Below are 17,156 nucleotides of genomic sequence, written 5' to 3' on the forward strand. Positions count from 1 at the left end.
AGTTTGTTTAGATAAACCAAGGTAGAAGACTGGTTTTTGACAATTACCAAAAGTGTCCACTGTCTTTAAAAACAACAAAATACAATAAACAGAAGACTGAGAAGAAAAAAAAATACCCCAAAAGAGGAATATGAAGTATAAAACAAGCTAAAAGTGAACTTAATCACTATCTAAAAGAGCAATCCTAAATTTAAAAGACAAATTATACAAATATTGACTGCTTCGAGTGTTATGGTTAAAACTACGACTCCCGAGGTGATCCCAGGAGCGTTCTATTTTAGGGAAAATGGACTGGTCCGGGGATCACCGAGGGAGTCATAGTTTCAACCATAGCACGAGTTAAAGCAGTCAATATTTGTTTAATAACACTCCACCAGACTATTTATCATCTTCGTACACGTAACGTTCGTACGCGCGTTTCAGATACACAGATGCACAACTGATTGGGTTCGAGGTGGGTAAAAAAAGACGTCTGGGTACTGCATGCCGTATGATGGTCGTCGGACTATCACACGGCAAACGATGCACTATCACACAGCAAATGATGCACTATCACACGGCCGCCGTCTAGTAAAACTAAGACATATCATGTGACGCGCTCTAAACCAATGAAAAGGCAGAATATATTTGTAAGGGGTGTTATAAGTCTAAATGGCGCAGTTACAGGGTAGTGATGTTGGAGTGCTTTGAGAACCCCTTCGAGTTTGAAAAATTTGTATAAAAACTGACTTTTATTATTAATATGACCTTTTGTCTTCAGTCAGTCTCCGTTTATGGTGATTTCTTTCATCTATTTGCATTAGTGTTTATAAAGTGAATGTATGAGTGGCAAAGTTAGGCACTGTGGGAGAGGATGTACTTACGGTTGAGAGTAATGGTGAATTCACAAACCGCCATCTGACCGTTGTCGATATCACTTGCTGTATACACCACATTATGCGTCCCCCAAGAGAACCTGTCAGAGTTCCCGGTCCCCCGGGATTGTGTGATTTGTAAATGATCCCCTCTTAAATCCTCAAAGACTGGCGTCTGCCATGTGACCTCAGTCTGCTGTGGGCCAGTGATGTCGTAACCAGCTGATGGGCAGAAAACTATCCTCGGTTCAAACTCATCTGAAATCAAAGAAGTATTTTGAGATTTCTGTCATATTTTTTTCCACATCAAATTGATGGAAAAAAAAAACTAGAGTGTACTTCCATTTGTAACAGTTGCTCATTGACTTTGAGTAGTGGCTGAACAGTCTAGTGCACAGGGCCCAATTTCATAGAGCTGTTAATCTTGCTTAGTAAAATCAGATTACCGGCCAAGACTCCATTTAATTGTTATGCAAAGTAAACAACAGATACCTGTCACAAGCAATGTATAATTATGGCATGACATTTTTGCCAGTAACATGTGCAAAATAAGCCAGCTATTTTCGTGCTTAAGCAAATTTTTTGCTTAAGCATGCAGCTCTATGAAATTGGCCTCTGGATTCAAATTCCAAAGCACTCAGAGAAGGAGGTTGACAGATACTGACGGTGCATCATTAAACAAAACTACAGGTTTGGACACAATGTGGACCATTTATTTCCCCCTGATCAGTCACTGCTTAATTCTTCCAAGACAATTTGAAGGCTTTAGGAGGTTTTCAAATATGTTGCCTCCAATCTAAAATAAATTTAAGCCAACTGCTACTGGTAAAAAAGGTACATTTTAAGTTATTTTTCTTCAAATTATTCATTTAAAGGCACTAGATACTTTTGGTAATTACTCAAAATAATTGGAGACAAGTAATGGAGAGCTGTTATAGTATAAAACATTGTGCGAAACAGCTCCCTCTGAAGTAACATAGTTTTTGAGAAAATAGTAATTTTCCACGAATTTGATTTTTGAGATCTCCGAATTAGATTTTGAGGTTCCGAAATCAAGCATCTGAAAGCACACAACTTCATGTGACAAGGGTGTTTTTTTCTTTCATTATTATCTTGCAACTTCGACGACCAGTTGAGCTCAAATTTTCACAGGTTTGTTATTTTATGTATATGTTGAGATACACCAAGTGAGAAGACTGGTCTTTGACAATTACCAAAGGTGTCCAGTGTATTTAAGGAAACATTAAAGGGACACTTAGAAACAAAATAAAGTCATAACCATAGTCATTTGACTTATCTCATAATCACGAATTAGCTTTAAAGGCAGTGAACTCTATTGGTAATTACTCAAAATAATTATCAGCAAACCCCACTTGGTAACTGTTAATGGGGAGAGGTTGATAGTATAAAACATTGTGAGAAATGGCTCCCTCTGAAGTGACATAGTTTTCGAGAAAGAAGTAAATTTCCACAAATTTGATTTTATAGAGACCTCAAGTTTAGAATTTGAGGTCTCGAAATCAAGCATCTGAAAGCACATAACTTCGTGTGACAAAGTAGTTTTTTCTTTCATAGTTATCTCGCAACTCCGGCGACCAATCGAGCTCAAATTTCCACAGGTTTGTTATTTAAAGACAGTGGACACTATTGGTAATTGTCAAAAACTAGTCTTCACAGTTGGTGTATCTCAATATATGCATAGAATAATAAACCTGTGACAAGTTGCGAGATATTAATGAAAGAAAAAACACCCTTGTCGCACCATAATGCTTCAATACTAAATAAAATAATAGTTACACAATATGTCATATTTATGACTTCCTTTTCTCCCTCTCAATGTCCCTTCCACTTGTCCATACAAGAAATGTATGCCTCAACAAACATAAATATATATAAAACTAAATAATCATAACTTTTATTTCTACTTACCGGATATACTAACTCTAAAAACACATGTAGCGGAGTTACCAGCCTGGTCAGTGAAGGTATAAGTCACATCTGTTGTTTCGTTAAACAGGTAAGGGGAAGTTACATCAGCAGGGTATGTCACCAGAGTCAGGGCACTAGATGGGAGGTTGTCAGTTGCAGTTGGGACGTCAAAAGTCACAGACACTGTATTTTCATTTTCTAGAGTAGCCTGAGTGGGACCCGGGCAGACTGATAAGGTAGGAGCAATACCATCTATGAGGAAAAACCAAAACTTTTTATGGGAAGGAAATACAACTAAACAAACTAGCTGATGCTAGACTTGAACCTGTGCCCTCTAAAAGGCTGCTCCCACTGAGCTACTATACCAGCCTTTTATGTTGGTGAATGGAGATCTGCTATTACAGATTTTTTTTTTTTTTTTTGGGGGGGGCCGACCTTTTGGGTGTCAGGTTGACTCAGTTGTTTCTTTCCCTATCTTTCACCTTTGTGGACCCCGGTTCAAATCCCACCTCGAACCCAAAACCAATTTATGTTGATTGGGTTTCAAAAAAGGTCCAAGCAAAGAAAACTATTACCAACCAAGACACAGACAAAATTCTTCTTTAACTATAACAGAAACGATGTTATATAAGAGGACAGCAAAACAAAGGAACACAAAGCAGAAATGGGACTTGGGACCCTAGCAGTTATGTTGATGACAATGATTAGCCCTATAGTCGAATCCGGGTCCACCAGTAGATGGATTGCAATACGTGTCACTGACCGCCATCTTTGATGTAAAGCAATGGAAAAGTGCAAGCGTGTTCGCGCTACGCACGACTCTCAGCCAATGATAGCTAGCACAATTCATCAAAGATAGCGGCCGATGCCATCTATTCAGATATGATGGCCTACATTTACCTTCACAGTGTGTTGGCAAGTCACTCATCTCAGCACTCCATGTCCCGTCGTCCTCACAAACCACCGATGAAACATTGTTAGAGAGGCTGAGACCGTTCAAACAAGAGAAGCTACACCTGGAACCGATCGTCAGACGGCTATACGCACAATATGCTGGATTGACTTGAACATCAGATGGAAGTGACAAGGCATCACATGTGACAACTGAAAATGTCATAGAAATGAAACTGCTTTAGGAACTCACTGTGTTTAGGGCCTTGCCCTACAGTGCAACTCTTTCAGACAACTTCATGAACTCAATGTCTTCATTCTCTCCCCTGTCCCCGCGCTCAATGTTGACTGGAATGCAGAAGACCATGCAATCAGAACCAACATTGAAAGGGGGCAGGGGGGCCCAACGAGATATGGCCTTGATTGTAGCTAGCTAAAGTCCCACAGAGTAACTCTTCCAGACAATTTTATAAACCCAAATTCTTTAGGCCTTGTGCCACAGGGCAACTCTTTCACACAACTTCATAAACTCAATGTTTTTAAGGCTTTGTCCCATGGGGCAACTCTCTCACACAACTTCATAAACTCAATGTTTTCAAGGCCTTGTCCCACGGGGCAACTCTCTCACACAACTTCATAAACTCAATGTTTTCAAGGCCTTGTCCCACGGGGCAACTCTCTCACACAACTTCATAAACTCAATGTTTTCAAGGCTTTGTCCCATGGGGCAACTCTTTCACACAACTTCATAAACTCAATGTTTTTAAGGCTTTGTCCCATGGGGCAACTCTCTCACACAACTTCATAAACTCAATGTTTTCAAGTCCTTGTCCCACGGGGCAACTCTCTCACACAACTTCATAAACTCAATGTTTTCAAGGCCTTGTCCCCTGGGCATCTCTCTCACACAACTTCATAAACTCAATGTTTTCAAGGCCTTGTCCCACGAGGCAACTCTTTCACAAAACTTCATAAACTCAATGTTTTCAATGCCTTGTCCCACAGGGTAACTCTTTCACACAATTTTATAATCCCAATGTCTTAAGGACCTTGTCCCACAGAGCAACTCTTTCAAACAACTTCAGACAACTTCATCAACTCAACGTCTTTAGCGACTTACAGTTACAGCTTGGTGTTTCGTCTCTTTGCCAGTAGGTATTTGAACCGTCGAATTCGCAAGTAGCTTGATCCGAACCTTGGAGTACATATCCATCAAGGCAATGGATCTGACACACACTGCCATGGACGATGCTACAATCCCCCACAAAATCACCAAAATGTGGAGGGGAAAGAAACGGACATCTACGCTCTGTAAGAAAATTTCAGTAATCATTTTGGCTATTAATAATAATACCAATAATAATATTAATAATAATAATAACCAGTTTTTCCCATCTGAAGGGGGTCTCAAAGCGCTTCCAACATTATTACCCCAGCCGTCGATTTCACCAAACTCTTCCTAACTTAAGATTAATCTTGGGTCTTAGGACGAGTCCCAACCCTGCACTGTAGCATGCAGACCTTAAGATTAAACCCAAGTTAGGATGAGTTACTCGTCCTAACTCGAGAACGGATCAATCCTAGCGTTGCGTGAAATCGACGGCTGGTCACTGGGCCTTAATTCATTCCCTAAACCATCTCAACTCCCTGGGGAGTATACAGCCTGTGCAACAATTATATGTACTACTCAGCTAAACCAATCACAAGAATCAGCTCTGCCCTCAACTACATCAACCAAATCGGAGGAGACACAGTCTCTCAAATTGAGGACCATCCAAATAATAATAACAAAAACCAGTTTTTATTAAGCGGTTTTCACATCAGAGAGCGACATTATTACCCCTGGTCACTGGGCCTTAAACCATCTCAGCTCCCTGGGGATTATACAGCCTGCGCAACAAATATGACAGCTAAATCGATCACAAGAACCATCTCTGCCCTCACAGGACCCCTGGGTGGAGCAAAGCAATTGTAGTTTAGTGTCTTGCTCCGGGACAAAAGTGTCACAAAACGGATTTGAACCCACACCCTGAGTGATTGGGTGGGTTTCCTCATTTGTTGGCTTTCCTTCCACATCTTTAAACTGAACGTTTCTACGTTTCCTATTCAACATTCTGTAATTGGTGCTTCTACGTGTGATGACTGTTTTTTTTAATCAGAAGAAAGAAATATTTAAGTAAATAAAATAAAAAGTCTGATCTTAGAGCCCTAGATTTATAAAAATTACCTGAAGAATACTTTAGATATCTACTGATCCTAGTATAAGTTTTCTCGGTCAATTTCATAAAATGAGCAGCCAATTTAACCACCATTCTTTTCTATTTCGCACGAAATCGAATGCTTCTGAAAAGGGTCATTCGATTTCATTTTGAGACTAGTCAAATGTACTTTTACGTCATTCAATTTAACAAAATAATCATTCATTTTAACAATTCATCGCAGCTGCATTCAAATTCGCAGGATTTTTTGTGAGGCGTGCATTAAGTCATTCAATTTCATTCTGGGGCAGTCAACTCTGGAATTTGTGCATTCTTAAAACGCTTGGTTAACTTCCTTACGAATGTTAAAGGCAGGTTGTTCATTATTTTGCCACTCTTAAACATAATATGCCAAGATGTCTGGCACGCCAACAAATTAATGGTTGGCGATAATTTACACACAAAAAAACATTACCAAAAAAACAACAGTCAAGCACATTTGAATCAGGTCTTGCTCAGTTAACCATTTAATCTCTCCCGAAAAAAATAAAGAAGAAACAGTTGCCTTTTACAGTTTATCTGTTTATTCGTATTTCTTTAGTCGTATACTTATTTGAATCCTCGTTTAGCGAAATTGATTGCCTCTTTACGAAATTGAAAATGATTAAATCAGCAAAATCTCTAGTCGAACCAGCTTTGCTAAATTGAATGATGATTGTGTGTCATAAAAAAGATTGAGTGTGCTAGGAATTTGAATGCCTCAAAACGAAATTGACTGAAACGCAGTAAAAACCGGAGAGGCAAAATAGCTTTAATTCGAACGCCTGAAAATTAAATTGGCTGCTCATTTTCCGAAATTGATCGAGAAAACCTTCACTAAACTTTCCTCCCCTTGTTAAACAAAAATTGAATTCATGAAGTCAGTTTATTTCAAATTGAACAAGTCAGTTTCCCTTGTGGTTTATTACTTGAATGAACATTCAAGAAACACAAACATTCTGATTTCTTTTTTCTTTTCATACTCAACAACAGATTATACAATAAATAATTGCTTACTTTAATAATTGCTTATATTTTACTTCGAACGCCGTCAAAGTTTGGCGCAATATTCAAAGTGTATACGCAAGGCGCCTGTCGGATGTAATGTGCGCTAAAAAAAGGGTTTTTAACCCCTTTCTCTTTGTTTCAGTCACTCATAACTCTTGGTGTTTCTCCTTTCACAACTTTTGAACAAAAGGTTGTATAAACATAGAGTTTTCAAAGAAGTAAAGCATAGCTTTTGCACTTTTCAGATGTATAGCAAAGTAAAAAATTACAAGGGTCGACAAACGACTCATTTTGCTTGATCGCATCACATATTACGTTGAGATACACCAAGTGAGAAGACTGGTCTTTGACAATTACCAATAGTGTCCACTGTCTTTAACCCTTTGCATGCTACCATTCATTACACACACTATTCCCTGCCCGCTGGAATCTTTTTGCACAATCATTGAAATTACACACATCTGTACTCAAAAGCATTTTTCTGTGTGAAGGAATGATTTTATTGCAAAATGCAAAATAAGATAAATGTAGAGTATAATACGGACAACCAGTTAGTTCAAACGGAATTGAATTCGAGTACATAATTTATTAAGTACACACTTCCAAAGCACGGCGAAAAATGTCCCCAACACCATGGACAGTTCTACCCTGTTTCCCTTCTTGCATAGGAAAGCTGCCATCGCCATCGTCAGATTCGGCCCCATCTTCCATAGATATCATTCATTTCATTCATTCACATTTATTTCAATGCTGCCATGCATTAAGTTACATTTGTGTATATCGTTAAAGTTACGATACATGATAATGAGTATATAATGACAAACCAGAGATAAAATAAAAACAATAACAATTTACACGGAAGTTGAATAAATAATCGCAGACAGGACAACATTTAGGCATAGGGTGAAGCAAAAGCTTTTGTTCCCGTACCTACGGACAGACAAGAAACAAACAAACAAATAAACACACCAACAGACTATCACAACACTGACTTACATAGAAACATGATACATGTAGGTACAAAGACAAAACATCATCCGGAAAATATATCATAACTTTACATTCAAAACTAAGAATTAAAGAACTGTGCTTTAATTTTTTTAGCAAAATTTGACAAAGTAGGTGAAGATTTTAACGAATCGCTGAGACTATTCCAATATGTATTCCAATATGTGTCCGTTATCTGGCCCAATGTCAATAGACATAACCCCACTGAAGTATTATCATCTCTATCGTCTCCCAAAACATCCTTAGACTCTTATTTTCCAAAGCTAGAATCCGCGAAAATCTTCCAGAATGCTGCCTGCGGCGTCCATTGTTACTCCATTTTGTTTTACGGTGAAAACAGTCACCGAAAAACTCGGAAAATACAAGATTTGTTCATGAAAAACTGTTGAGTATTCTTTCGTAACATGTCCTCTGTGTATCGAAGTGTATAAAAAAGTACCTGGATGGATGTCAGGGGTCAAAAGAAAGCTTGATTGTGTGCAAACAAATAGCACGTTGTGTTGGGCACAAATATGCGCCCACTGCAGTGAGGGAATAAACGTTGCAGGCGCAAATTTGCGCCCGTAGCACGCAAAGGGTTAACTTAGCTCACGCAACAAAGGTTCTCATAATAAGCACTTGGATTTGTTGTTCTCTTTTGAAACAGTATGAATCACAAAACCCTGTGCATAGGCAATATAGGCAGCCTGTCTATTATTGAATGCCACATTTGTATAAAAGAAGGGCAAAGGTCTGGAATTGGGGGTTATTCTGCAATCACCTCGCGAAAAAGGGAGATAACAAGCATGATTTCCAGTACCATCTGTCTAATTTGCACAGACAAAATAAAGCATAGTATAGTAGGTGCATGCCTGAGCATGGTACACAATAATATGTAATGCCAGGGTGGATATTTACATGAGCCATATGACTGACTGCAATAAAAAGAGAGCGCGAAGTGGTATAATTAAGTGTCTAAATTAAGCGCAAAGTATGAGTCGTTGTCATCCAGTTATTTTGTGCTCATTTGAAAATTAATCAAAAAGTGCACTCACGCTGGACATCAAAGTTGAAGTTACATCCTGCAGTGTTACCAGCAGCATCTTGTGCTGTACACACCACCCAGTGGAGACCAATAACAAACTGGTCCCCTGACACTGCGTCACAGGTAATTGTAGGAGGAAGGTCATCGTTGTCCGTAGCACAGATGGACCAGGTCACCTCAGCCGAGGAGGAGCCATTCAAGGCATAGAAAGTCTGTGGCGCAGGACAATTTGTAAACTGAGGGTCTTGGTCATCTGCCAACAATAAAATGAACACATAGCGGAACTTCAATACTGTTGCCGCAGGGATTAAAGACAAAGTTTATTTAAGTTTCTTCCCTACACTGATGAACAATCAATAAAGTGCTGTAAACTTGTTTCAACTGCGAATGCGATGCGAATTCATGCACCTGGGGCTAGCCCCATAGTTACCCACTCCACAAGCAGGGCACTTGGGGCTGAGTCTGTTGAAGTTGGGTGCTTTCATCAGATGCTTGATTTCGAGACCTCAAATTCTAAATCTGAGGTCTCGAAATCAAATTCGTAGAAAATTACTTCTTTCTCGACAACTACATTACTTCAGAGGGAGCAGTTTCTCACAATTACTATCATCCTCTCCCCATTACTTGTAATCAAGAGAGGTTTGATGCTAATAATTATTTTGAGTAATTACCAATAGTGTCCACTGCCTTTAAATGATGTCTCCCCCTCCCCTCCAAATGAAAATATTTGTATACACCACTGGCCTAACTTAACTTAAAATAAGAAGTACTGTTTTCCTTTTTTTAAAATTGTTTCTGAGATGCATAACTTACCAACACACTGGACGCTTGAGATATTCTGTGACCACTGTCCATTGCCAAAACACGTCACATGGTCAGAGCCAGGAGACACAACCTTGAACCCAGACTTAACGCATGACAAGAGGCAGTTATCTCCATACACTGCCTGACTGAAGCAGGACGTGGGAATCAGAGTCACTCCTGAAGATGGACTAAGAATCGGACACTGAGTCTCTGAAAACAGAATTCAACATTTAGAGATTAGTACGTTTGGTTTTTACCCACACACCGATGTGTGTGTTAGCACTGTATACTCATGATGCAAATTTAACATCTCTGACAATCAGAGATATGTGAATTATCTCAAAACACTGGTTCATTACTAAAAGCTGGGTCACACCAAACTACTTCTCAAAATGTCCGAACAAGTCCTAAGAAAAATTGTACAACCGGTTTGGTCTGGATACAACTTATAGCTTTGGAATCGTCTATAATGGACCCTAGTAAATTCTGGTAATGAATTGACTTAAGTCACGGTAAGGAAGAGGGGGTACGAGTGCAGTCGAGAAGTCACCTATGGTAAGGAAGAGGGGTATGAGTGCAGTTGACTTTAGTCACCCATTGTAAGGAACAAACGGTGATTGATGATGAGTTTGTCGAATACAAAATCTGTAAAAAAATACACATATATAGTTATGTCAATTGTTTTTTTAAACAAAAGATGTACATGTACATGTACCTATGATTGTGGCTGTGCAATTATACATGTACTTAAAATGAATGTCTCTAAAAAAGATTAAAATTACCGGTGCACACAAGATCTGTTCCTGACCATGTGCCATCTTCCAGGCAGCGTGATCGGCCACCGTCGCTGGTTTCTTCCTTGTAACCTAACATGCAGTGGAAGGAACACTCGGTGCCGTAAGTCTCAAAAGCATCAGGAGAGTTGCTACAGCCAGACTTAAAGGCGTTGGCAGGAATGGCTTGTGATGGACAGGACAAAACTGTGCAAAAAGAAACAAACAAATCAAAAAGCATTATTATTATTATTATTATTTTATTTGCCATAACAGTACAAAACAAAATACATTGACAATATACCCCGAGATGGGCAAGGGGCAACAAAAGCAAATACATCTGGGGTACACAATAAAATTAATATAAATTTAACATAGCAAGATACACAAAGCAATAATAAAAGCAGATAATTATACAACTAATAGTAAATAATAAATATCTAATAAGAATAAAAAACAAATAAGTAAAAATAGCAGACAAGGGAAGGATAAACAATAAAAGGAAATAAATAAATAAATAAAAGTAAACTTGTAGATAAATTAAAACGACTTAAAATATTGCACAAGTGAATGGGCTAAAGCAGACTGTAAAAAGGGTGGACTAAACAAAAAATCTAGGCTAAACTCCCTGGTGGCAGGCAAGCATGTACATTGTGTACAAGTTGATAAACTGCAACCTAAGTTTTGTATCTGTTTTCCGCCAACTATTTGAAACAAAGTAAAGATTTTTCAAAGGAGGATGATGGGAGGTCTTCTTAAACTTCAGAACGGTGCAACCAAGAGCAAGTTGGAGTGGGCACATTAAGTTGACTACTGACCAGCAACATACATGCGCAGTGACGCACTTACTCGAACGACTGGTTTGGAAGAGTCAACCATCGGTACCACCAGTGTCTTAGCCAGGAATTTTGAAAGTGGGAGTGCAAACTGAAAAAGTGGGAGTGCAACCTAAAATCACTACAAAAAAATAGAAACGTGTGCGTAGCACACAACACGACGAGCGCGCAGTGCCAAGTCTGTCCCCCACCCCACCCCCCTCCCCCTCTTAAGGGCCCTGGAAGCTATGGCTACTGTGTAGGTGCTCTCTGATGGTTTCTGATGCAATTCTGGTACCTATTTCTGTTACAAGTAAAGTATTTTGGTTTAATTTTTGTTTTGAAAATGAGAGGCTTTAAAGCACAGATATTGTAAAGGTGATCGACGTCCACTATACATTATTAAACTCTATAAAATGTTTCTGGGTCAATATTAGGCCAGTTCAAAGCAGTTACTTGGACCATGGAGCTGCGCTTGGACCCATTTAGCCTGAAATGATTCAAAAGCGATCAAATAATGCAGTACAAATTTGCTGTCAACAAAATATTTGTTATGTGTTACTCTTGATACAAATTTTTGCTTGAAGACGAAAAAAAAAATGAAGAGGTATTGAAGACATTAAGAGTTATCATTTTACTAATGTTAATTTTCTATCCATTCTTGTCCATTCGATTTCAGAACTATAGGCCTTAAGGTCAAGAAGCTGATAATAGTTTTTGTGTTTATTTTTAAACAAATCAATTAATTAATGAAAAATAATGATTCACACAAGTATTTGCAACCAATCAAAATGCCAAGAGTGATTTACATTTACCATAATTGTTTGCTTAATTTAAACTGACTGATCATGGTAATTAATATTTTCCTTAGTATTTGTTTAGGTTTCATAACGTTTAAGTCTTATAGGTTGTTTAATTTTTGAAACTGGGTCAAAGGCAATTTGTAAACAGTCTGTGGAGAATAAAGAACAAACAGTTACGAAAGACAGTGCCATTTAAGTAGTTCCACTGGGCAAAAAAACGTACCATGCATTGACATAAATTTGGGAGGTCTACAGCAAAACCGACTTGAGATTTGAAAAGAAACATGAACCAGTTTTTGAACCTTTCGAGCGGAAAATGAACATCGTTTTGTCAACTGCATTAACACCCAAGAGATGCAAACATTGAAATCCAAAATGTTTCAAACAAACTCTACAACGAACAAATGATGTGCCCTTGAATTTCTAGAAGGAAAAAAAAGATCGTCATGTTCGCCGCCGTCGAGTTGGGAAAAACTGCGGAACCAATCTACAAAGCAACTGCAGAATGTATGCGGTAAAAGGTGCACTGCGCCGCGTGTCACTCAGTTACCGATACTGACGTCATAGTAGAAAAATCCAGAGCGCGATGGTTTGAAGGATCGTGGAGATGAGATTGGTGCTTAAAATAATCTGAACGAAAACGCGTGTGAATTCGCCTCTATCATACCACACGTGCATGAAGTTCATGCTGCCTGCTGATGACGGTCGATGACGACGACTGACTGTTAAAACGAAGTATGCGTGTCTTGCTAGCTTGCGTTGTGTAATTTGCACGTGCGTTGTGTATGTGTGGTTTGTGCGTTGTGTTTTGAGTGGTCGCAAGTGGTCCGCGTTTTCGATTGATTGTTTTATGGTTGCGTCGTTGAAATTTTGATTCAAAAAGAAGAAGGAAATCTGGTAAAACCAAATCTAATTTTACTCACTGCTGTTTTTAAACTGTTCAACAACAAAAAAAATAGTAAAAGAAGTTCAGTAATTTTCACTGAAATTATTAGACAGCACGGCTTCACCCAAGCCGTGCATCAAATTTTTGCCCGTGTTTTCAGCCCAACTGGCCGTGCTAACACGGCGTGCACGGCTCTCTAGCTAACACGTTGGGTACCACAGTATTCAGCAGTGATACATTGCCTTCTGCCTTTTCACTATACATGTATAGAGTCACTGGTTCCCCTCTGCAGTTTACACATATTAGCATGGAACAGGCTATCGGACCATGGAAGAAACCCTTTGGTCGATTTCACAAAGAAGTAGGACTTAAGTCCTAACTTTAGGGCTAGTCCTAGGAGATATAAAAAATGTATGGCTATAGTCCTAGGTTAGGACAAGTAACTTGTCCTAACTCGGGATAAGACTAGTCTTAACTCTTATTGAAATCCACCCCTGGTCCTGAGGCTGGTTCCAAATGGTCCACAACACAACAGTAGTCAACCAGCCTGGGTTTGAGTCAAAATAGTCAACCTTTAGTTAACCATGCATGGTGCACACTCGAACTTGTTTCAAGAGCTGATGAGCAAACTATAAAGGAATTCGGGATGCCCAACTCACTTGTGCATACTGTATTTTGTCCATCCCAGTACGGAGTGTTGTCACCATTAAGTTGACATGTTCTAATATCTGATCCACCCATGGTGTAGCCAGTGTTACATTCCAGCACGCACTGAGTGCCAACGATGTGAGCTGTATGGTTGCATAACACACTGCCTGATCCTGGGGCCTCTAGTCTTCCACAGCGATAAACTGAAAAAGTGTGAAAAACAAAAAATTCAACAAGTTTTTGGGTGTGATATGTCATTACATATCTGTTTAAATGCGCTGGACACCTTTGCAAAAATTGAGAAAAAAATACAATTTTTCTCACTTGGTGTATCCCAAAATATGCTTAAAATAAAAATCTGTGAAAGTTTGGACTCAATGAAAGAACAAACACCCTTGCTGCACAAATTTGTGTGATTCTAGATGCCAAACAAAAGCTTTCATGCCTAAAGTGCCTCTTAACAAAACAAAAATACTCAAAAATTGACATGAAAGTATTTGTTTAAAGTTTTGTTTATCAGTTTTATTTTAGGGCCATCTTTGATAATGATATCAACAAAATTGACAACAATGAACATAGAGCCGTGACAAAAAGGAAATACAAAACTTTACCTTCAACCGTAATGAAGACATCACAGAGTTGAGAGTTACCAGTCGGGTCTGTAGCGATGTAAGTAACAGTTGTTCTTCCTTCAGGGAACACACTTCCTGGAGCCGTATGTCCGCTTTGCCTGCCAGGAATCATCAGAAATTTACAGTAAGTCAAGTTTAATAATTACAATAAACAGATCATTTCTAAAGCACTTTGAATAAAAAGAGATACAAAATAGAAGGGGCTGGTGAGAGGCTGGCAGGAGAAACCCACATTACATGTAAAGAGAGGGTTTGTTATTGTATGCATAAGTTGGGATGCACCAAGTGAGAAACTGGTCTTTGACACTTACCAAAATGTGTCCAGCAGCCAATTTCACAAAACGCTAGGACTAATCCTATCTCGAGTTAGAACGAGTATAACCCATCCTTACTTAGGATGGGTTCAATGCGTCTTAAATGTCTTCTGATACAGAACTGAACTCGTCCTAAGTCCTAAGATAAGTCCTAAGTTAGATAGAGTTTGGTGAAATCAACAGCAGTGCCTTTAAAGCCATTATACAGATTTACAAATAACTTACAGGGTTTACAGAAGGTAATGGTGAAAGAGACTTCTCTTGAAATATTATTCCATGAAATGCTTTACTTTTTGAGAAAACATCAAAACAATTATCAATTCTCAATATCGAGAATTACGGATTTATTTTAAAGACATGTCATGACACGGCGAAATGTGCGGAAGCAAGGGTGGGTTTTCCCGTTATTTTCTCCTGACTCCGATGACTGATTGAGCCTAAATTTTCACAGGTTTGTTGTTTTATATATAAGTTGTGATACACGAAGTGTGGGCCCTTGGACAATACTGTTTACCGAAAGTGTCCAACAGCTTTAAACAGAGTCTCTAGTGCTTTTAAACCAACTCACCTTCTGACAGTAACATTGGCAGAGTTATCAGTGGCAGTCGGCACATCAAAATCAACCACTTGAAATGTTGAGCCAAAGGCACTTGTTACTGTGATCCACACCGGACAACTGTCTTCAAAACTGGGTTTCTGTTGGTCTGCAAGAGTGTGATCGAGAAGGAATTATTAGTAAGAAAAGATTACAAAAACTACTTCAATTCAGTTTGACTAAGTGTAATGAACACAGATAAAGAAGGACAAACAATCATTTGAACTAATGCAAAACTATGGCACAAAATAACCCAATAATAATTATTAACATGAAAGAAGTTCATCAGGCTGGTAAAATATCAACTTAATAAATGAATTTTCTAAGAAACACAGCCAAATACTCACGTAATTTTCGTTTCAATTCGACTAGTTTCACTAGTCATCCTTAGAACGAGGCACCACCAGTCGTTTGGTGGTGCTGTTTATTTTAATAAGAAAACATACTGATGTTTATCCACCCATTTGAAACTCTTGGCACACCAACATTAATCACTCTAATCATAATGGCAGTTGTTTTATACCTGAAACCATCTTCCCTTTTGCTGCAAAACATTGTGCATCAAGCTAGAACAATTTTTGCCCTCACAATGAAAGGTACGCATTTACTAAGGTAAGGTTAATTTTATTTGCAACCACATACGGTTGGATTCATTATATAAAAAAATACTTAAACTTACAAAATACATCACAAAAACTTTAAAATCATTAAACTATGTATTTACAAGATAAAGGTACAAAAAGTAAATGAAAAATATCAAAGAATGACCAGGGTGAAGAGGAGCAATTATAGTTAAATATTATAATCAAGAACACAAGTATTGTTGTCAACCAGACCAGGATTCGAACCTCCATGCTTAGACATGATATTCTTTATAGACATTTCCATTGTTAAAAAAACAAACCATGCAGTTTGGCATGGACAACCAAATGTTAACAAAACATTCAACAGTGTTCTGAGCGAATTAAACAAAATTGAAAACTTTAAATTAAAAAGATTATCTCCCATGATTGGTTGCTTTGTTTTCAACAAGTTCAACACTATTTTTAAATAGTTATGCGACATTGTTATAGACTGTGGCCATCTGTTTTCACTTTGCATTTATGGTTTTCTATATAGGTTTTCTCGATCAAATTCGGCAAATGAGCAGTCAATTTCATTTTCATGCGTTCGAATTAAAACTGTTTTGCCTCTCCAGTTGTTACTGTGTTCAAATTCAGAGTTTGGCCGTTCAATTTCATTTTGAGTCGAGTCAAATTCCCTTACCACTCTGTTCAATTTAGCGTATCGTCATTCTTTTTCGTGACACACACGCCTCAAGAAGCGTCTGTGAATTTGAATGCTGTTTTGATGAATTGTTAAATTAAATGATTATTTTGTTAAATCGAATAACGTAAAAGTACATTTGACTAGTCTTAAAACGAAATCGAATGACCCATTTCAGATAGCATTCAAATTCGTGCCAAATAGAATAAGCTGGTGGTTAAATTGGCTGCTCATTTGCCGAAATTGACCGAGAAAACCTATAGTTTTCCAACCTCGGTTGGCAAAAAGCAGGCTGTGATGTTGCGATAGACAGGTTTTTAAGAAACAATGATTATGATAATAATAAAGATAGTTGTAGAGTGCCTAGATACAAAACGCGCATAAAGAGAACAATGAAGTATACAATAAGTGAAAAGGTACAATTATGAATAAGCAAATTATATAAAAATAAGCAGCTTTAAACAGTTCTTAACAATTTTAAACAGAGACTTAAAACCGTGTAAAGAACTAGCCTGGAAAATAGGCACAGGAAGACTACTCCAAAGAAACAGTGTGGCATAAGAAATTGATCTGTGGCCATATAAAATGGAAGAAGCTTGTGTAGTTGAAAGCAATGACTGTTGAGATGATCGGAAAGTCCGAGTAGGGAAATAATGGTGAACAAGTTCA

At 38.3% G+C, this 17,156-nt stretch overlaps 1 protein-coding gene across 2 annotated transcripts in view; it reads right to left on the reverse strand.

Moving 5' to 3' along the window:
- The window catches only part of LOC117302760 (sushi, von Willebrand factor type A, EGF and pentraxin domain-containing protein 1-like), an 87,234-nt gene that overhangs the window by 44,205 nt on the left and 25,873 nt on the right, over positions 1-17,156 (reverse strand). For both annotated transcript variants that reach the window (XR_004520454.1, XM_033786783.1), the window contains exons 18-27: positions 15,195-15,330; positions 14,292-14,410; positions 13,692-13,883; positions 10,538-10,735; positions 9,765-9,965; positions 8,962-9,204; positions 4,795-4,983; positions 3,684-3,887; positions 2,784-3,035; positions 864-1,112 (exon numbers count right to left, since the gene is read on the reverse strand). Coding sequence is in view for 1 of the 2 variants with exons in the window: in XM_033786783.1 (XP_033642674.1) it covers positions 864-1,112; positions 2,784-3,035; positions 3,684-3,887; positions 4,795-4,983; positions 8,962-9,204; positions 9,765-9,965; positions 10,538-10,735; positions 13,692-13,883; positions 14,292-14,410; positions 15,195-15,330 (1,983 nt within the window). In the remaining variant the exon portion in view is untranslated. The remainder of the gene's footprint in view (positions 1-863; positions 1,113-2,783; positions 3,036-3,683; positions 3,888-4,794; positions 4,984-8,961; positions 9,205-9,764; positions 9,966-10,537; positions 10,736-13,691; positions 13,884-14,291; positions 14,411-15,194; positions 15,331-17,156) is intronic.

Source organism: Asterias rubens, chromosome 2 (genome assembly GCF_902459465.1).
Source record: "Asterias rubens chromosome 2, eAstRub1.3, whole genome shotgun sequence".
Classification (NCBI taxonomy): Eukaryota; Metazoa; Echinodermata; class Asteroidea; order Forcipulatida; family Asteriidae; genus Asterias; species Asterias rubens.